The sequence below is a fragment of the Centruroides sculpturatus genome, unplaced genomic scaffold (assembly GCF_000671375.1).
Source record: "Centruroides sculpturatus isolate CEXI.00-Female unplaced genomic scaffold, Cexi_2.0 scaffold1088, whole genome shotgun sequence".
Taxonomy (NCBI): Eukaryota; Metazoa; Arthropoda; class Arachnida; order Scorpiones; family Buthidae; genus Centruroides; species Centruroides sculpturatus.
In genome coordinates this window covers 58,415-77,719 of record NW_019385342.1, presented here as the reverse complement: position 1 = coordinate 77,719, position 19,305 = coordinate 58,415, and the positions used below count along the sequence as shown (strand labels likewise).

The following is a 19,305-nucleotide window of genomic DNA, read 5'->3' as shown; positions in this document are numbered from 1 at the left end:
TCTCCCCACTGCTGTCTAGCATGACAGCAGTGGGGAGAGTGCACCATTCTCTGTGGTGCCATCACTACTACCAAAGGTATCTGACTATTATAAGGACATGATGGTTCAGTGATATTTATATTATTTTCACGAGTTGTTTCTTGTGTACTTAACTTAAGTCTGGATGAAACCAGAAGAATGGTCTTCTTCTTCTACCTGTGTCTTCTCCCAGGGGAGAATGGCAGCCAGAAAATACAACAAATCTCTTTTGAATAATTTCTTCAGTATTTAGTTCTGTCCAGTCCTTAAGGTCAAATTTTGCAAATATTTTTTTGTGCACTTTTACATTTTATCATCGCCATAAACTTATAAGTTTTATTAAGATTAAATTATTTATTTTCAAATAGTTATGAAAAGCTTGAATAAATTATTAGAAATACATTTATGCAATTTTTCACTTAATATTTTTTCAACAGCTTCAGAATCCTGCAGAAATAGGTACACTGATTGGCCAGAAGCATTCTGATGATAGTTGCAGCTTTGATATGAAGACATTTTCTCAACCTGATGAAAATAGTGCATTATTATTCTGTACTAAAGGAAACTCTTCTGCTTCTGAAGAAATTTTACCAGATACTGAACTTATTGATAGTATAGTCAAAGAGGAAAATAACAAAGGTATTTTTTTTTTTATAAAATATTTCTTAATTCAAATTTTTGGCTAACTTTCATTATCAAAAAACAATTAATGAAAATTCAAAGTTTAAAAATTTTTCTTTACTTTTAAATTTTAGTTCAAAATTAGAATAACTTAAATTTTTAAAAAATTTAAAAATTATGTAATTATATTTTTTATTCATTGGATTATACAGGGTCTTTGAAAGGGGTCTTTGAAAAAAGACCCTGTATAATCCAGTGTTAACATTTTAAATTATTGTAATACTATCAATGAAAAAGAATGTTACTGTTTTAAATTGTTGTAATTATTAATGTGCTTTCTCACCACACCGGGTTGTATATACTTCAAACCAACAACTACCTACAATTAACCATTAACCAGTGTGAAATTCTTTAAAATCGGCAAACGTTTTCGATTCCTCTCCTGGAATCTTCTTCAGGCTTACTTCTTTATAGCTTTTGTTATAACCGGATTCTTTAATTCGAATCTGTTGTAATTATGTTAATAATTATCTGAGAATGTTGTAATGTACATTAAAACATTGGAAAACTGAAGTTTCATGTTTGTCCATTACAATGTCTCAATACGTGCCATCTTGTGCCACATGGCACACATCCAACTGCCACTCAAATTCTTCTTGTGCTTGCTACAGAATATATGTTGTCACTCTTTCCATGACAATTTTACACTTCCTGCCAATTACTTGTGTTCCACAGTGATGAATGATGCTGACTTTGTGAAGTGCAAAATAAAAAATGCCTTCTCTACTGGAGGTCTTCGTTTTCGTTTATGGCTGTCCTAGGGTTAGTAGACAACAAGATGTTTGAATGCAGATGGGAGATGAAACTTGGACAGTTATTCTATTGGTTAGTGTACATTGCAAACTTCTTGATTAATAATTAATATAATTACAACAAAATGGGAATTCCCATTTTAAGTTATTGCAATTACAATACTGTCTTCTAAGAAGACTTTAAAATCTATTCTTAAAAGACTGTACAAAAGCACATGATCATACAAACAAATTTATTTGACAAAAACAAATGTAAATGAGATAAAAGTATTCAAGATCTAAGATTATAACAGCTGGGAAAGTAAAAATATACAACAGAGGGAAAACATGGCAATTGGTTAAAAAATGACCCCCTCAAAGATTTTTACATTTTTTGACCCTGGACCGAGAAATGTAAAAAAGTTTGGGAGTAATTTCTGTATGGATGTTTGTGTGTGTGTTGTATGATTTTGTTCTACCTGTTTGAAGCTTAACAACTTCTGTGTTTTTTATTGAAAATTTCTGAATTTTTGCAGGGAGGTTTGTTTATTAGGGGACTGATGCTATTAATTTTTGGTGATCAAAGGTCAAGGGGTTGGAAGATAAACGGGATCATGTGTATCTCAAATAGGGTCAGACTTAATGACATTTTTACTCATTATTAGCATTTACAATTTTTTTTATAAAACCCATCCCTACTCTGAAAACTAAGCTTTTTGCCTTATGATATTTTATTAGTTAAAAATATAAAACAGATGGCACCACCAAAAGTTGCCAGGATAGTTATAAAGTTAAAAAATCCAGCAATGAGTTGCTTATTTGTTTAAAATTTGTGTGTGCAAAGTCTAAATATTTGGGACATTTTAATTTTGATGCTAAATCAAGTCTACATTATTATAAAAGCATTTGTACTTTTATAAAAGTTGATAAATTTATTGGTCTCTCAGCTATGTTCTAAAGTAGAGTTAATGTGTCAGGTTGCTAATAGCTGGCACTCGAGTCTCTTTGTGGCGAGAAGAGGTTGGTTTATCCATTTAATTAGTGAGTAGTTTTACCATTTTCAAGCATGTTTGTATCTTTTTTCTGTGAAAAAAAGAAAGAAGAGAATGCCAAATAAGTGTTTTGTGATGGTGTAAGTCTGGCTACTGCAAATCTCGTAAGAAGTGGCATATTTTTACACACTTTCAAATCAGTTAGATAAGTAGAAATGCAAAATTCTTTGAAAAGATTTACAGCTCATAAGAAAATTGTGAATATGTGACTTGCATTTTGATGAAAGATTTCTAATTAAGAATTATGTGCATATAATTGAGAGTAAAAAAGTTGAGATTCTCCATGGAAAATGTCATCTAACACAGGATGCTTATCCTTCAAATTTTCTTAATTGCCTATTATATTTGTCAGTTAAAGTTCCAGAACATTTAAAATTGTTTGCAGAGTACTAGCATATCAACTATCATCATCAACCACTTTACAGATGTGGATAAATTAAATTAAAAATAAAAATTGTTTAATATAAGTTTTAAAATATTATTTATACTTTTAAATTGAAATATCACAAAGTAAGTTTTTAAATATCTCAGTTTTAAACTGTATATTGCTATGTATTGTCTATGCAAGTTTTGTACATAATTCTCTCTTTCTGCATGCAGTGTATCTATTTATAGAAAAATGCAAATACACCTATTTATTACTGTATTGTATTTAATTGCATATCTATTACAATATAATTGAGAGAACCATAGCTTATCCTCCAATGCATTTCAGCAGCCATAGAAATTTTTAACTCAGATAAAGACAAAATTTACTTTTTTCAAATAAATTATTAATTTTAATATACATACCAGTACACAATTTTATTTCATTTAGTAATGATACAGTTTTTGGGAGTCATACACTTTTGTATTTTTGACATATGAAATTGCAGTTCTTATGGCAAACACATTGTGTCTACATATTTTAGTTGTTTATAAGATATTCTGCACCATCAAAAGCAGAATATGAATGAAGATTTATTGATAGCCTATCTTTCCTTGTTTTTACATATACATAAATAAATGAATTATTTATTTATTTAATTTATATAGACCTAATTAAAATATCAAGTAACATGCCTTTTAGACTCTGTATTGCTGCTATCACTGTTAATATCTAATAATGTTTCAGTTATTGTCATCTGACATTTATTCTATTTGTCAACCTCTTCTTCATTATCTGCCTGTAAATATGAAAATTGAAATTTCCATTTTTTAAACTTACCCTGAAGTCTAATTTCTTCTCTTTCCTCTAACAGGCCCATCTGATTTCTATTGACTTTTAATCTGCCTCTCTAATCTGTCCCTAATCTTTTCTGGCTCAACTTTATTAATGAGATATTGTGTTGAATTACTCTCCATCAATTGTAAATAAGATTTACCATAGCTCCTTTGTTATTGCATTCTGCAATAATTCATATAATAATAAAAATTCATCATAAAGATATGGGCATAAAGTTAAACCTTGATACACTCCTAAATTTACTCTTAATCCTCATTTTGTAACACTTAAAACAAATGTTGGGATAAGTTAAACATTTCTATATATATCCATAATTAAATTTATAAAATTGCCTTCAACATCTTATCTTCCTGATTCAGAAAGAATTCACTGAGGACACTCTGTTTAATAATGTATAGATAGACCAAACTATATTTTTGTACTATCTTTTCTTAACTATTATGAAAACTATCCAAAAAATATTTCAAAATGAACATAACATAATGAACATGTGGCATAAAACAAATCATTGAATCAATTTAAAGTCTAAAATCATGAAAATGGCAGTTAATGGAATTCTATGATATTAGCAAGATTTATGTATGAATAATATTCAAGCCGAATTAAAACACTATTTATAAACAATTGTTTAAAAGGGGCAAAAGCAATATCAGAGTTAAAAAACGACAAAAAGGATTTTTAATGATTGCAGCTGACTATGCCGTCCTTGAACCAAACTTATGCCGCAAAGCAATTACAGTGCTCGAAGTGGCAGAAATATTTATTAAGCCACTTCTGTAACATTAGAGCTATTGGTAACTGAGAGACTAGTATATATCTATTGACTCTGCTTTTATCATTCTGCTCAGATTTTTAGTGCTGATTCAATAATGTCATCACTCAGCAGATATGTTAAGAATTACTCATGATGTGTTATGAATGTTATAAAGTAGATTCAACATATTAAATTTTTATCAAGCTGAATCAATTATATCTAAAATAAATTTGGAGACTATTTTAAAATGAAATTTTCAAGTGAAATACAGTCATTGAAAAAATAATTATAAAATTTAAAGAAATATTCAGTAACAAAAGTAGATATTTTAAAAAAAATTATTCATTAGAATGCAATAAAAGTAGCAAATAAAAAGAAATAAAGAAATGTTGCTACAGCTATACAGTTTTGAAAACTAATGATGATGACAACATTGATAGCAAACAATTGTTTTCAATATTCAACACTCATGAAAAGCATTTCAAATTTAAACAGGTTTTTTTAAATTGTACATTGGTGTACAAAGACCTGTTGGGAAACTATTTTATGATGATGATAATGACATTCCAGTACATAAATAGGCAACTTATTATTTAAAAAAAAAACATCAGTTATAAATTGTCAGCAAGAAGACTGAATAATATACATTTAGTCACCTATTCTATAATGTTTTAATTGATCTTTGCTTTGTATTGTACATCTAAAACATTTTTCATAATTAGTAAAAAGATGAGAAAAATTAAAGGAAAATACATTTATTTTTATGTACAGATACAAGTAAATATATATTATTATGACAACTGAATCTATGAGAATTTTAGTTTTTACATTATACAGTCAACCCCTCTATAACGCAGTAGATACGTTCCACTTTATAAGAATTTCGCATTGTAGGAATCCTTAAATACATGAGCCAATCACAGCTCGGCACGTGTGCAGTTTATGGACTACGGCTATTTGAAAGGTTTTCTTCCATAAAATTAATCGATTCTAGAGTAATTTGACTCAACATTTCCAAAACACACATAATTTTTTGGGAATAATCTGTATAAACTATGCTATAAACAAAAAGTTGTAGGATTACTTACCGAGTGTGCACCATTCGACGATGCCATTGCTTAAGCTTGTTTTCGTCGAGGAGCAGCGCACCATACGGTGGGCGCGTTTTCTGATAAGTTATTTTTCTGCAAAAAATTCGTTGAACTTCGGAGTCATCATTAATAGAAATAATTTTTATGGCTGTTGAATAAGAAATGTATAAAATTAGAGTACTGTATTAGACTTACAGTACCTAATTTATGTACTGTACAGACAATAGTAAACTCAACTTACCCGCCTAAACTCTCCATAGCATGTAAGTAGTTCAGCTGCTCGTCCACTGTTGGTCCAGATTGAACCAATCCTGTCGCGACACGAGTTGGCAATGACGTTTTACCGCATTTTATGAGTCTCTTTTAGTATCTTTATACGAATACGGTTGCAATTTTTTCGCCGCGATATACGAATCCGCATTATATGAACCCGTGTTATAGGGGGTCTACTGTATTATCATGCAATTATTTTTTGTTTTACTAAATAAAGGAAATTTTTCATAAATAGCCAACATTCAAATCTCTAATAATCATAAATTCATGCATGAAGAAGGAGGCGATGGAATTGAATGGAACTTTATTAGTGTGAATGTAATATGGGTGTAGAATATTTTCAGAGCCCAAAATTGTCCTGAAAATTATTGCATACTAGCACACAAAATAAAACAATTTATGAACCAGTTAATAGTTATAACTACTTAGTTTAGAAAATTCAAATTAAATCATACAAATACTGTAATTAAACAAGCTTTCCATATAATTTTCTGCCTAATGCTAAACTGATAATTTAAAAAATTTCTGTTTAATTTTAAGCATGTAGTTTGTTAAATTAAAGTTGTTTTATGTTATACATTAATAAACATGATGCATCATCATTATATGTTGATTAATAGAAGTATAATTCAAGTCATCACATCCTATGAATGACCTATTTTTAGCACAGGGTGCTAATTAATGGAATGTTTCATATCCAAATCACATTTCTTTACAACAATGAGTTGCACAATTTTTTTATGAAAAATTGTTTAAGAAATGAACCAATTTTTGCAAAATAAAAAAATTTATTTGACTTTTTTATTATTATTTTATTGAGTTTTTGACTGTTTATTTTTTAAAAAGTGACCATATTTTCTATGATGATTTAAAGTTTATTATGAAATAAAAAATGTTAACATTGAACTATATATCTGTGAAAAAATATGAAAATTAAAGAAAAAATATGTTTATAAAATGATGAAACTTCTGAAGCTATTTAATCAAGACAATTTAGAAAAAGTTTTTAAATGCAGTTTATTAATTTGTAAATGAAAAATTTACAAATTAATCCAGTGAAGAATCCAGTGAATATTTCATTTTAATGAAAGCTAGTAAGAAATTTACTCATTAAATAGTGTCAAAAAGAAATTATGAAATAAAAACAGAGTTTATTTTTTAGCTTTGTTTCAGTTACAGTTTTCTGTAAAAATTGAAATTGTGGTTCAGTAAGTGAGACCAGTTTGTTCTTACTGCAAGAACATAATTATGTAAGTAGGCTGTGATGTAACAAGTGACTGAATAGATAGAAATAACATAAACAATGTTCTAATTTCACTTCTAAAACACAGTTTTCCTGCATTTTGGCAAATTTTCCAAATCAACTGAGGCTTAACTGAGGTGTTACTTCATTTTATTGTAATGTTTTGTGGCTGTTGCTGTAATATTATTTTCTGTAATGCAAATTTCCTCAGGACTGCTTTAATTTTCTCCAAATTTTGTTCATGCAGTTAAGACAATACCATTGTCATTACAGAAAATAAGTGATTACAATATAATAGAAAAAAGACAGATTCCTGTGAAACACTTAAAAGGAATTTTCAGTATCTTGCCTGGATGATATGGTTGGGTTTGGAGATCTACAAGTAAGATATGTTGTTCTGTGAAGATTTGCCTGCAGATGTTGCAACTGCTGCTCCAGATTCTTCACACTTGTAGATATGACTGAAGCATCTTACCCAGTTTCACAAATGCTCAATGAGTGACAAATGTAGAGACCAAGCAAACCAAGGAAGTTGACAATATGCAAAGGCATTCCTGGGAAACCCTGGCTGTGTTTCAGGTCAAGCATTATTTTGCTGAAAAATGCATTTGTTGCCAAGATGAAAGGCAACTGATGAGGGTGCAGGATTTTGTTTTTCCATAGAATAATATGTAATATGATGAATTTTGATTTTTATTAAGGAAAATAACTTGTTGAAGCAATTCTTTTTATTTGATATTTGTATTAATTAATGTTCTAATTATCACAAAATAACAAACCTAATAACTTTAGATTTTAACTACCTTATTTAAACCATTTAAATATGCAATCATCCAAAAAATATTAAAATGACAGTAATATAATTTAAAATACACTATTTAAAAAATATCATATAACAGTAAATTTCAAAGAGGAGGGATTATTTTAAATGGATATGAGTGTTATTAAATTGATAATGATGATTTAAATTTGCAAATCACGATTGTTAACATACTGTATATGATTATTATTATACGAGGTCTGTTCAAAAAGTATCGGACTTTTATTTTTTCCGTGTAAACTAATGATGCATGGGAGGCCTCTTTCGGTGGAGTTGTGGAGGGGACAGTCATGCAAAGCTCTGAATTTTTTCCTGCCTGCAGGAAGTGTCAGTTGTTGGCAGTCGGCTTATGAGTGAGGATATGTAGTGAGCTCTGGTCGGATTCCACTAAGTTGGAAAATGACTGAACAACATGAGCAGCGATATTACATCAAATTTTGCCAAAAACCTTGGCGATACCCAAGTGTAAACCATTTGCAAGATTCAGCAGACTTTCGGGGACGATCCTCGAGGCCAAAAAAAGCGCGGCAGGTCCGCAGAAATATCAAGGTCATGTTGACAGTTTTTTTTTTTACTCCCATGGGGTGGTGTATCGTGAGTACGCACCACAAGGCCATACCATCGCAAAGGAGTACTACTAGGAGGTCCTTCGTCATCTTTCCGATGCTGTGCGATGCAAACAACCGGGTCTATGGTCTATCAAAACTTGCCAGCTCCATTGTGATAACGCATCTGCCCATTCTGTGCATCTGATTCGGGCTTTCATTGCCAAACATAACACTCCTGTGGTTTGTCATGCTCTGTACTCTCCCCACATGGCTCCGTGTGACTTTTGGCTATTTCCCAAGCTGAAAATACCGCTAAAAGGAATCCGATTTTAGTCGACAGAAGACATCGTGCGGAATGCGACAGACCGGCTGATGGCCATTCCAAAAGATGCATTCCAGCAGTGTTTCCAGCAATGGCAGGAATGCTGGGAGAAGTGTGTACACTACCAAGGAGACTACTTTGAAGGGGATTAGGGTTTTGTACCTCAAGATCAATAAATGTATTTTTGCCGACCAAAGGTCCGATACTTTTTGAACAGCCCTTGTATTTATCAGTATAACACACTTCAGGTGCCCAGTGACAAAATTCACAGGTAAAATGTTTTCAGGCTCTTTCTGAGCTTTGCTTCAGGTTTTCTGCTTTCCTTTAGCTTCAATTCATGTTCCATTTAATGTTCAAATTTAAATTAAAATGCTACGTGGTTCAATGAACATATGAAACTGCATCATGACATAATATGGTGGGCTATATTGATTTGATGGATTTCTGTAGATAGTGCCAGATTGTACTATACATTATTTACCAAGCATATGAAATTTGTCAACATATCTCACCAAATTAAATCATGATGTTGCTTCATATGTCTATTGAAGCATGTAACATTTTAATTTAAATTTGAACATTATCTTTGCAAGGAACATTTTAAAGGAAAGCAGAAAACCTGAAACAGAGCTCAGAAGGAGCCTGAGAATGTTTGTCTGGGAATTTTGTCACTGGCCATCTGGAGGTTTTTTTAGGTGAACACCACTTATATTTTATAGTTTATAGAAATTTTTTCTTTTTTGAGTAGTAATTAGTTTTATACTGCAGCTGTTAAAAAAGTTAATATTTTGCATACATGCATGCATTCAAGACTAGAATGAATCAATATATCTGATTATGTAGAATTCCAATCAATTAAGATTTTATTTGAAGTGAATTGTGGAAGAATAATTTGTCAATGAAGACAAACTATATTGTATTACATTCCCTTATTTCATATAAATCTGGATAGTTCAGTTCTCAAAAACAAGCTCAAGAAGTTTTAAAAGGAATTTACTCTGGTAACTTCTCATGTCAACATAAAATTTCTTTTATTATTTAAAATCTAATTATAAATAAATTTTCATTTGTTTCAATAAATACTAAGGTAAATAAAATTGTGAGTGCTTCATTGTATAATTTAATTGTTGTTTTTGATAAATAGGTATAATTTTAAATCATATATGCTAATGCATTCAAATCCAGTTTATTTAATAATTTACCAAACATTGTTATTCAAGTTTTTGATTACTTGAGGTAAGTTTAATCTGCAGTGCACATTACCTTGAACAATCTAGTTTATACTTATAAATTTTAGTATCTTAATTAAACATAGCCAATATACATCTCTTAAATATATAATTTTTCTTCTGGTTTTAATGCTACATTTCAGAATTCACTAGTGTAAATGTAAAAATCTTTTTGGTATTGACTACTAATAATGCTATAACTAATTTTTTCTCAATAAATTAGTGCTGGAAAAGTATTAACAGTGTTTACTTTGTGAATACTAATAATGGCCAATAGTGGTTTTTAAACATTAGCAATACACTTTCAGGTATCAAAAGTTTAACATAAAGATTTTAAATAAAAGCTTAGATAAAATATATCCTTGCAGATGATGATATGTTACATTGAGTGTAGAGTTGCTAGTTTCAATATATTATGCTTATTTATTGCATAAACATCAATTTTACAATAACCAAGATATAACATATGTCAACTTCAACTGTAACAGATGTTAATTTCAAAAACATGCATTAATACATTATACATTTGATTTTTCTCTTCACTTTATACTGCATGTAATAGAATTTAGTAGAACTACATCAGATAAAATGTTACACAGTTACATTCATTTTCTATAAAAAAAAATCATCTTTACATATGTGAAAGTTTTATTACTAGGCTTACCATAAGTCCTTATATGCTTGTCCATGATAATTAAGTGAAGCACTTTCCTTTCAGCGCCATAAAATTTGGTTTCTACTATATTATTTTGTCCTGCAAAGTGGATTTAAAACAGACCATTACCTAATAACAATCCATTTACAGATGTGAAAATTGCAGAATGAAATCAGTAGATCTTGTTCAAACTTTTTGACAAGTATGAATGTCTACAGATTGACATCACTGACCATCAGCCAATAGGAAATGATTTTTATTATAAAGTCTTGCAATCAAAACCTTAGTGAGCTAATGAAAAAAGTCCATTTTTATATATGATCAATCTTGCAGAGAATATCATAATATAATTAAAATAATAACAACATATGGATGAAAATTTTGGAAGAATTAAAATTTGTTGATAATTCTACTCTTGTCTGCTGTTGGATGGAATAAATATGGTGGAAAATGTTAAATGTGATTGAGTGTCCATTTTGATGTTCTGTAACAGACATGAAATGGACAGAACTTCCATATAATCACCCATGGGCAATTAGTGGAACATTTACCAATAAAAATTACATTCAAAACACCAGTGCCTCGTGTAACTATCCATGGATGATTAGGTTGTTCAAATTAATCTAAAGTGATTCCAACTAAAGATGAAAGTATTCAAATGCAAGAATTGAGAACTAATTGTGAAAGTTCTTCTTCTGAAGAAGAACTTATGCTAGGTATTTGAATATTACTTGGACACAATACTTAGAGCCACTGCAAATTAGAGCTTTGCAAGAGCAAAACATTAGCAAACTTGTGCTAGCACACCCAATGACATCAAAGGCTCAGCCCCTTTCTTTGCATCCATGTGGTAATTCCTTTGCTAGCTTTGATATGAGCGTACACTCACTATTGACAGAATTCAACAGATAGAGCAGTTACGCTAGCAAGAGCGAGCAGGAAAAATGGATGATGCATGAACATGTTTTCAAGTGTTGAGAAAGAAATAATAGAATTTTATTGATGTAAGTAAATTGTGATTAATACATTCAGTATTGAAAAGAAAAAATATGTATACATAACGTTTATACTATTCAGCTAGTTAAGCCTAAGTAGGCTTAAATAGTAGGCATGTTTTTCCATGCTGTTCCCAAGTTTGGAATGAAAACTGACTGATTACAAGTATAGGTTATAATAAAATCTTTGTTCTATAGCCAATCCACATCTGTGGAATCCATGTCATGTGGACTACTACAAAAACAAGAAGAGGGATTCCACACTGACACTATTAAGAGAGCTTTTAGCTTCTGAACCCAGAATCAACATCACTTGTAAGTAGACTGTTTTATTTGGTGTGGACTAGTATATTTAGTAATACTATTGAATAATTGCACAAATTAGACCAAATTGTAATACAATAGTTTAAAATTACTGCAATTATGTTTAGAAGATGCCAGAAATAAATTATAGCCTATATCTTATCTTGCATACACAAGGCAAGTTTGTTACAGCGATAGCAGCATTTCCAAATTACATGCTTACATAAATGTATGATACAATAGGCAATATACATGTATGGTATAATATGCTATAATCTATTCAGTCATATCCCAATTATCAAACTGATCGTCTAGCAAAGTGAAAATAACAACTTTAACATTTCCATTATAATTTACAGCAAACAAGATCCTTAGCAAAAAATTAAAAAATATGAAGGATGCATACAAGAGGGAACTGTCAAAGCTGTAAAAATCAAAGTCGTATGGAGTAGGCACCAATAATGTGCACAAAAACAATTTCTGTACTTCAACCAGATGGATTACCTGAGGGACTCCATGCAGGCAGACGAAAGTGAGGATACCATCAGCCTCAGCACCTCCTTGAAAATGTAAGTGCGAACATAATGTAGGCTACATAACTGTATGGTATGATGGTGGCAACAGTATAGTTGCTTACCTAGAACACTGATTGTCTTCTTGTACCAATTATGGATGATTTGATGTACGAATATCACATTCTAATGTGTGTATTAGACATGCACACTACAACATGTAGTGTACATGTCTAATGCAGTGCTGATATTGATTTCAGGACAAGTGTAGTCAACTCATAGTTACAGAAGAAAGAGAGGACTTGATGTGCATTGAAGCAAGTGAGTTCCAAGAGCTATCTTTCACCATAAAGCAAAACATGGAACCAAATACCCCAGTGAGTAGCCATGCCTCAATGAACTCAGGAAGCCATTCAGTAACACCAATGACATCAAACAGCCAGTGGTCTAGTCCCCATCTGACGGACGATGGAGTTATAGTTGGTGGACAAGAGAATAAGAGAAAGTGACAGAAGACAGCATGTGTCATCTTCCTCTCTTCATTCCCACTCTATAAAAGGGCTGCAGACTATCTGCAAACAAACTCAGCAATTCTCCAGCATGTGTAGAACAAAATTTTGGTAACCACGTCGCCCTCAGCTTAATGAACATTAGTGAAGGCCTGTGGGAAGAAGCAAAATACGAAATATAGGGTATTTTGTTCAAATATTACAATCAATGACCAATTTGTTAAAGCAATAAATTAACATTTGTTTGGCAATGAATTAGTCTACTTTATCATATTATATGTAATAAATGTTTGTTTTATTATATTATTTTTAATGATCTCATTTGTACATAAACAATGTCTGCTACACGAAACAATATTGCCAGTATACTGCACCAACATTGGACATGAAGAATGCTTTGAAGTTCTCTCTCACAACTTTTGCTTCTGCGTTGTAAAAGTTGGAGTAGGTGGTGGCCACTTGTGGAAGATGTAGATCTGTCCTGGGCTATACAGGAATCTCACTCCTCCAGGCACCATGCACAATGATACCAGTTTCCACATCTTTTCTGTCCACATAATTGACTGGCCATGATACTGTGCTTTCATAGCTCCTTAAAAAATTGTGAAGTGCACAACCAGCAAGTGCTAATATGTGCACTTTGTCTAGTTGCAGCAGTATGGGATCCAGAAATACCTGTAATCTGTTTGTGAAAATTCCAAAAGCTGTCTCCTCTACTTGGCAGCCATGTGAAATTCTAAAAACCAATCAAAAGATACATTTAATTCAACTAGTGATCTATCAATTTTCCAAGATCACAAGTTTTTTATTATTATACCATCAATCCTTTTCCCACTGATATAATGCTTCAAGATACAGTTGTATTAGCCACTGAATGCTTACCTGTAATTGCATATCTGTTCTTCCAGAGTCAAGCCATTTCCACCATAAGGTTTGGGGATATACGGTTTCAATCCAAAAGCGTCATCGGCAAAGAAGACGTATGGAGTGGCTATGTCTTGACCTGGAAGTGGATGGGCTGGAGGCATGTCAAGAGCATTTACATCTATAAGTTCCTTCAAGTTGCATTTGTTCCACACACCTCCATTGCTGATCCTACCTTGTGAGCCAATGTCAACATATCTAGAAAATCACAAGTGCATCTCCAACAATGTTGTTGGAGATGCACTTGTTTTCTATTTTGATATACACATTGTTGTTAACAAGGCATTGGAAGTCCAGAATAGACTTGTTTCTTACCTTCTGCACATCAACTTAACAAAATGTATAATTTGCATCCACAACTGCTGAAAGGACAATGGATTCTGTTCCTTTGTAATTATGGTAATGAGAACCACTGTTGATGGCCTTCCTCATCACAATGTGCTTCCCATCAATGGCCCCAGACAATGGGGCACATTCCACCAATCTTGAAAGTGCTTGGAAATAGCCATTCAATGTTCTTTTGAGGTTGTCACTTGAAATGTACATTTCAAGGTATTGTACAAAGCTGCACCATGTTTCCATGATTATGTAGGATATGGTTCTTTCACCAATTCTGAACTCCCATGATAAATTTCTAAATGTAATTCCTGTGGCTAGGAACTAGGGTGTAACAGTGAGTCTCTCAGCAGGAGATATTGACTCCCAAAACTTTGTCCTTTGCTTCTGAATTCTGGGGGAAATTTGGTACAAAAGATGCTCAAACTGGTTTTCTGTTAGCTGCAATCACCTCCTGGAAATAAACATGCAATTTGTTAGATTTGTGCATTGGACAGTTAGGGAGTTTGATGCCCTTTTATGTGTTGTACTATGTCCTGTTAATTGCTATGATAGCCAATGTACCTGTATGAAGTAGGATCCTTGCCTCTCAACTCCAGATTTCAATTCAAGAAGGCCCCTTTATCTGTTCCCCTTTTTATCCATGTTCTGGTAGGCCCCTGCTTTCTATGCTGTTTTTCATGTTTTTCTAATGACAATACGATGATGGCACACACTGAATAATCTGTTTTGTCTTCACAATTGCCCATTCTTTTTGTCAAACAACTATACCATACAATTAACGATTGGGCAGCACACCTAGCTCAAAGGGATAAACAGTTGGCAACATGTGAAAGTGTGTCATCATCTTTTCAAAATTGCTGACCCAGACATTTTAAAATTAGGATGTTATACTGAGGCATCTGCATTGTAGGTGGGATAAGTTTGGTTTTTTTTTTTTTTAATTCTCTCAGTCTTGTGGGGACTAAAAAGGCCTCTTTAGCAAGCTCATTATGGGTTCAGCCAGGCCCACATTGGGGCTGCCAGATGGTGAGGGATGGGTCCCAACATATCTGAAAGGATCATTCCCGAAAAATTCCTGGGGATTTTTTGACGCGTTCAAATTTAATCCCAGGTGTCCCAGAGCAGTATGCTGCCATTGCTCGGCCATCTGGCCATTGACTTAGTTTGAGTGGGGATGTGAAGTTAGTCTTTAACTGTTATAAAAATATTTGCAAGTATATATTATTTTAAATTTATTTTGTTTTATCATAATTTCACAATGTCTACGAAAACCAGACAAATTAATAATTAATCCAGACCATGAATTTAAAAACTGGCCTGGTGACAATACTAGTTGCTAATCTCCCATGATGCAGCACTTTTTATGCCAGCAAATATTGTATAGTTTTGCAGCTGCTTCATGCCCACGTAGCTTAGCTAGAAAAAATTGCTTATGGGAAAAAAGGCGGGACTTTGGAACATGACTGAGCATATGCTAGCTCTTACTTCCTGTAGTTTGCAGTGGCTCTTACAAGACAGCAAACAAGCCATTTCAAGTACCAAAACTTACTTAGTGTTTTGCTCTTTCGTTGGAAATTGTAATTTACATTAAATAATAGATAACAGAATAATTTGATTACTGATTAATTAGAGGATTGAAATTCCTCAAGAAACCATTAACAACAGAGATTGAAGCTAACATTTTTAATCAACTTGTTCTTGAATACCCAGTACTAATTAGTAAGTAACTATGCTGTACAAGGTAAATTGGCAATGCTAGGTTACCTTATTCTCATTGTTGTCACAAGTTACCTCTGTTGCTTGTTCTTGAGAAGTTGATTCTCTTAAGCTCATTTAATTCCTGAAAGTTCTCAATTTGTAAAAGAATTCAATCTTCCCCTGGTTAATTCTAACAAAGACTAATAGTAACAAAGAATCTGTGTTTGTAGATCTTCTTGTCAAGTGATCTTTGTTTCTCTGACTATTCGAAAAACAATTTTGGATCTTCAGTTATTATGCTCTATGATGCTAATCACGCTGTTCTGAAGAATTTTTTTGTATTTAGGCAGGCTTTACAATATAAACTACTAGCTTTTGTTTGAATCTTTAAAGATTGCTTTCATGACATTTGTAGTTGGTCATCCTGAATTGTATGTAATAATAATTTCACATTTTATGTACAAATCTGAAGATAGATTGCAAGTAATGTCAATTTCAAATGAAAATTTTCAGTGAAATTTCAAATAAATTAATGAATTAATTTCTGTTAAATTTTATCTTTAATTGAGAAATCATTATATCAGTACAAATTGCTACATCTTCAAATCTGAAACTTTTTTTTATAAATACTGTATTTTATAGCTTAATATGCTATCATATTGATATTTTCTCACATTTTAAAATATGTTTGAATTTAATATAAATTTGTAGAAGATATTAATCATTTTTATGAAAACTATGTATTTGAATGTTTTCAGATGATGATGAACTTCAGCAAATTTTATTTGAAAGTGATGATGATGAAGATGGAAGTGTTCACAATGACAGTGATGGTGATTTATTATATGAAGCTGATATTGAAAGTGATGATGAAGAAATTGATTTATATTCTATTTCGGAAGAACTTTTTCAAAATGTTGCAGATACAAGTGCATCTACATCAACATTAACAGGATCTCCATTGTTGGAAAATCCATTTATTTCTTGGTCCTCAAACGTGGATAATAGTAAAATATTTTTGAGCAGCTTTGAGAATAATTCAGGTCCTGTACATAATCTACCGCCTGGTTCTCCTTGTCATTCTTATTTCAAATTGTTATTCACGGAAAATATGGCAGAAGACATTCGAATAAACACAAACAAATATGCAGAATTTGTTGCCAAAAGTACAGGTATAATTGATAAATTATGGACACCAATAAAATCAACATCAGAAATATGGGCTGTAATCTCAATTATTCTTATTATGGGTATAGTAAAATTGCCTGCAGTTCACTATTATTGGTCTAGCCATCCCGCGCTTGGGAACGAGATGATAAAGAAACTAATGCCACGAAATCGCTTTCAGAGAATACTCAAATATTTTCATTTATCTAACAGAGAAAAAGAATTGCCAAGAGAAAATCCTCAATTTAATTTGCTTCAAAAATTGGAGCCATTTATGTCTTTTCTGAAAGAAAATTATCAAATATATCTTTCTCCTCCTCAAAATCTTTTGATCTCTGAAGCACTGTTTAAGTACAAAGGGCGTTCAGGAGTAGTACAATATAAACCATTGAATATGGCAAAACATGGGCTGAAAATTTGGATGCTTTGCACATCAAATAATGAATATGTGTATAATTTTGAAGTATGCTTTGGGGGAAATGACACAATACCATGTAGTGGGAAAGGACAGGGTTATGATGTTGTAATGCAGTTGACACATGTTCTGCATCAACCATTTCATCATTTGTATTTCAATAGAGTTTTCTCAAGTATACAATTGATGATAGATCTGCTTGCAAAAAATATTTATGCCTGTGGAACGATATTTCCTAACAGAAGGTATCTTCCCACAACCTTAAAAGCATTAAAATGTAACCAAAATGAAATATTTGTTCAGCAATGCAAAGAATGTCCAAATTTACTATACTCAACTTGGTATGACAATAAACCCATAAACATAGTTTCTACTAATGAGAAAATGGGTATCACATACATGAAAAAAAGTAAAGGAGGGGAATTGAATATAGTACCTACTACATGCCCTACTGTTTATTCAAATTTTAATAAGTTTATGGGTGCATTTAATTTTGTTGATCAAAATAGAATATATAATATTTCAAGAAAATCAGCTAAGTGGTGGTTTTATCTATTTTGGTTTTTGTTGGATACCACCCTACAAAATGCTTATTATTTATATGTTTTGACCAATAATCCTTCGACAAAGAAAAGGATGGATGTCCGGCAGTTCAGACTTCAGGTCATCGATGGCCTGTCAAGAAATTTCAGCAGCCGCAAAAGAAGGGGTAGAGTTAGCGAAGTAATTGCACCAATTACCGAAGGAAATGTGCATCTGCATAAAAAGGTGAAAATCGATGGGCGAAAGAGAACGTGCGTACAGTGTCGGCGGCACAATCGTAAAACTATTTCGAATCGATGCATAGAAAGCTCTTGGGAATGTACTTATTGCAATGTCTGTTTATGTGCAAAATGCTTTGAACCATATCATCAAGAAAATATGTAATTTTGTCATTCCATAAAAAAAAAATTTAGTTTTAGAATTATAATTATAAAAATATTCTGTTTAATATTTCTGTTTATATTAAAAAAAATCTTCTGTTTATAATATAACTTGTTATAAATTGTAAATAAACTTATTTTATATAAAACTGTAAATAAATTCATTTTATATAACTCGTATTATGTTTTTATATAACTCTTGAAGATATTTAGCCAGAATTATAGCAGCTATTAATGTAAGAACTCTAAAATTTATCTAGTATAATATAGATAAAATTTTATCATCAAATGAAAAGTTGCTATAAACTTTTATGCATTAATTTTGAAATTTAAGATATAAATATTTTAGAGAGGATATCAATGTACTTAGGTCTTTTTTAGTTTCTTCCCTTTTCATTTGTGACTATTATCTTTTTGCACTTTTTTATGACTCATTCAGTCATATCATATTACAAATGATAGATCTCAGGTGATTTACATTACATGAAAACATCTAAATGATTATGGATAGTTAATCAATATGATTGAATGTAGTTTGTGTTGTTTTAATTTATTTCTATCAGAATGAATCATTTTAAGCAATATATTTGAATGGATCATTTGTTTAAAAAAAAAAAAAAACTGAAATAAATTTGATGTGTTTTTCAAAATAAATAAAATTAAAGTTCCATCCATTATTTTAATTTCGCTAATTATAATTAAATTTAACGAGAGTTCGAGCTATGAAAATGTAAAGTCTGTTTGAATATTTAATTTTATTACATAATAAATGAAGGAAAATTTATATCAATAAGTTTAAGGTTAATTCTTCAAAATTAAGATTTGTATAATATAACTTTGAATGTACAAAATGATCATAATATATAGTTTTATTTTGT

The 19,305-nt window shown here is 31.4% G+C and overlaps 1 protein-coding gene across 1 annotated transcript; it reads left to right on the top strand.

Annotated features, from left to right (window-relative positions):
• Positions 1 to 437: 437 nt before the first annotated feature.
• Positions 438 to 18,524, top strand: LOC111637886 (piggyBac transposable element-derived protein 2-like). Its single transcript, XM_023383492.1, has 2 exons — positions 438 to 657; positions 16,681 to 18,524. The coding sequence occupies exons 1-2, from the start codon at positions 525 to 527 to the stop codon at positions 18,429 to 18,431; spliced, it is 1,884 nt and encodes a 627-aa protein (XP_023239260.1). The 5' UTR covers positions 438 to 524; the 3' UTR covers positions 18,432 to 18,524.
• The last annotated feature ends 781 nt before the right edge of the window (positions 18,525 to 19,305 follow it).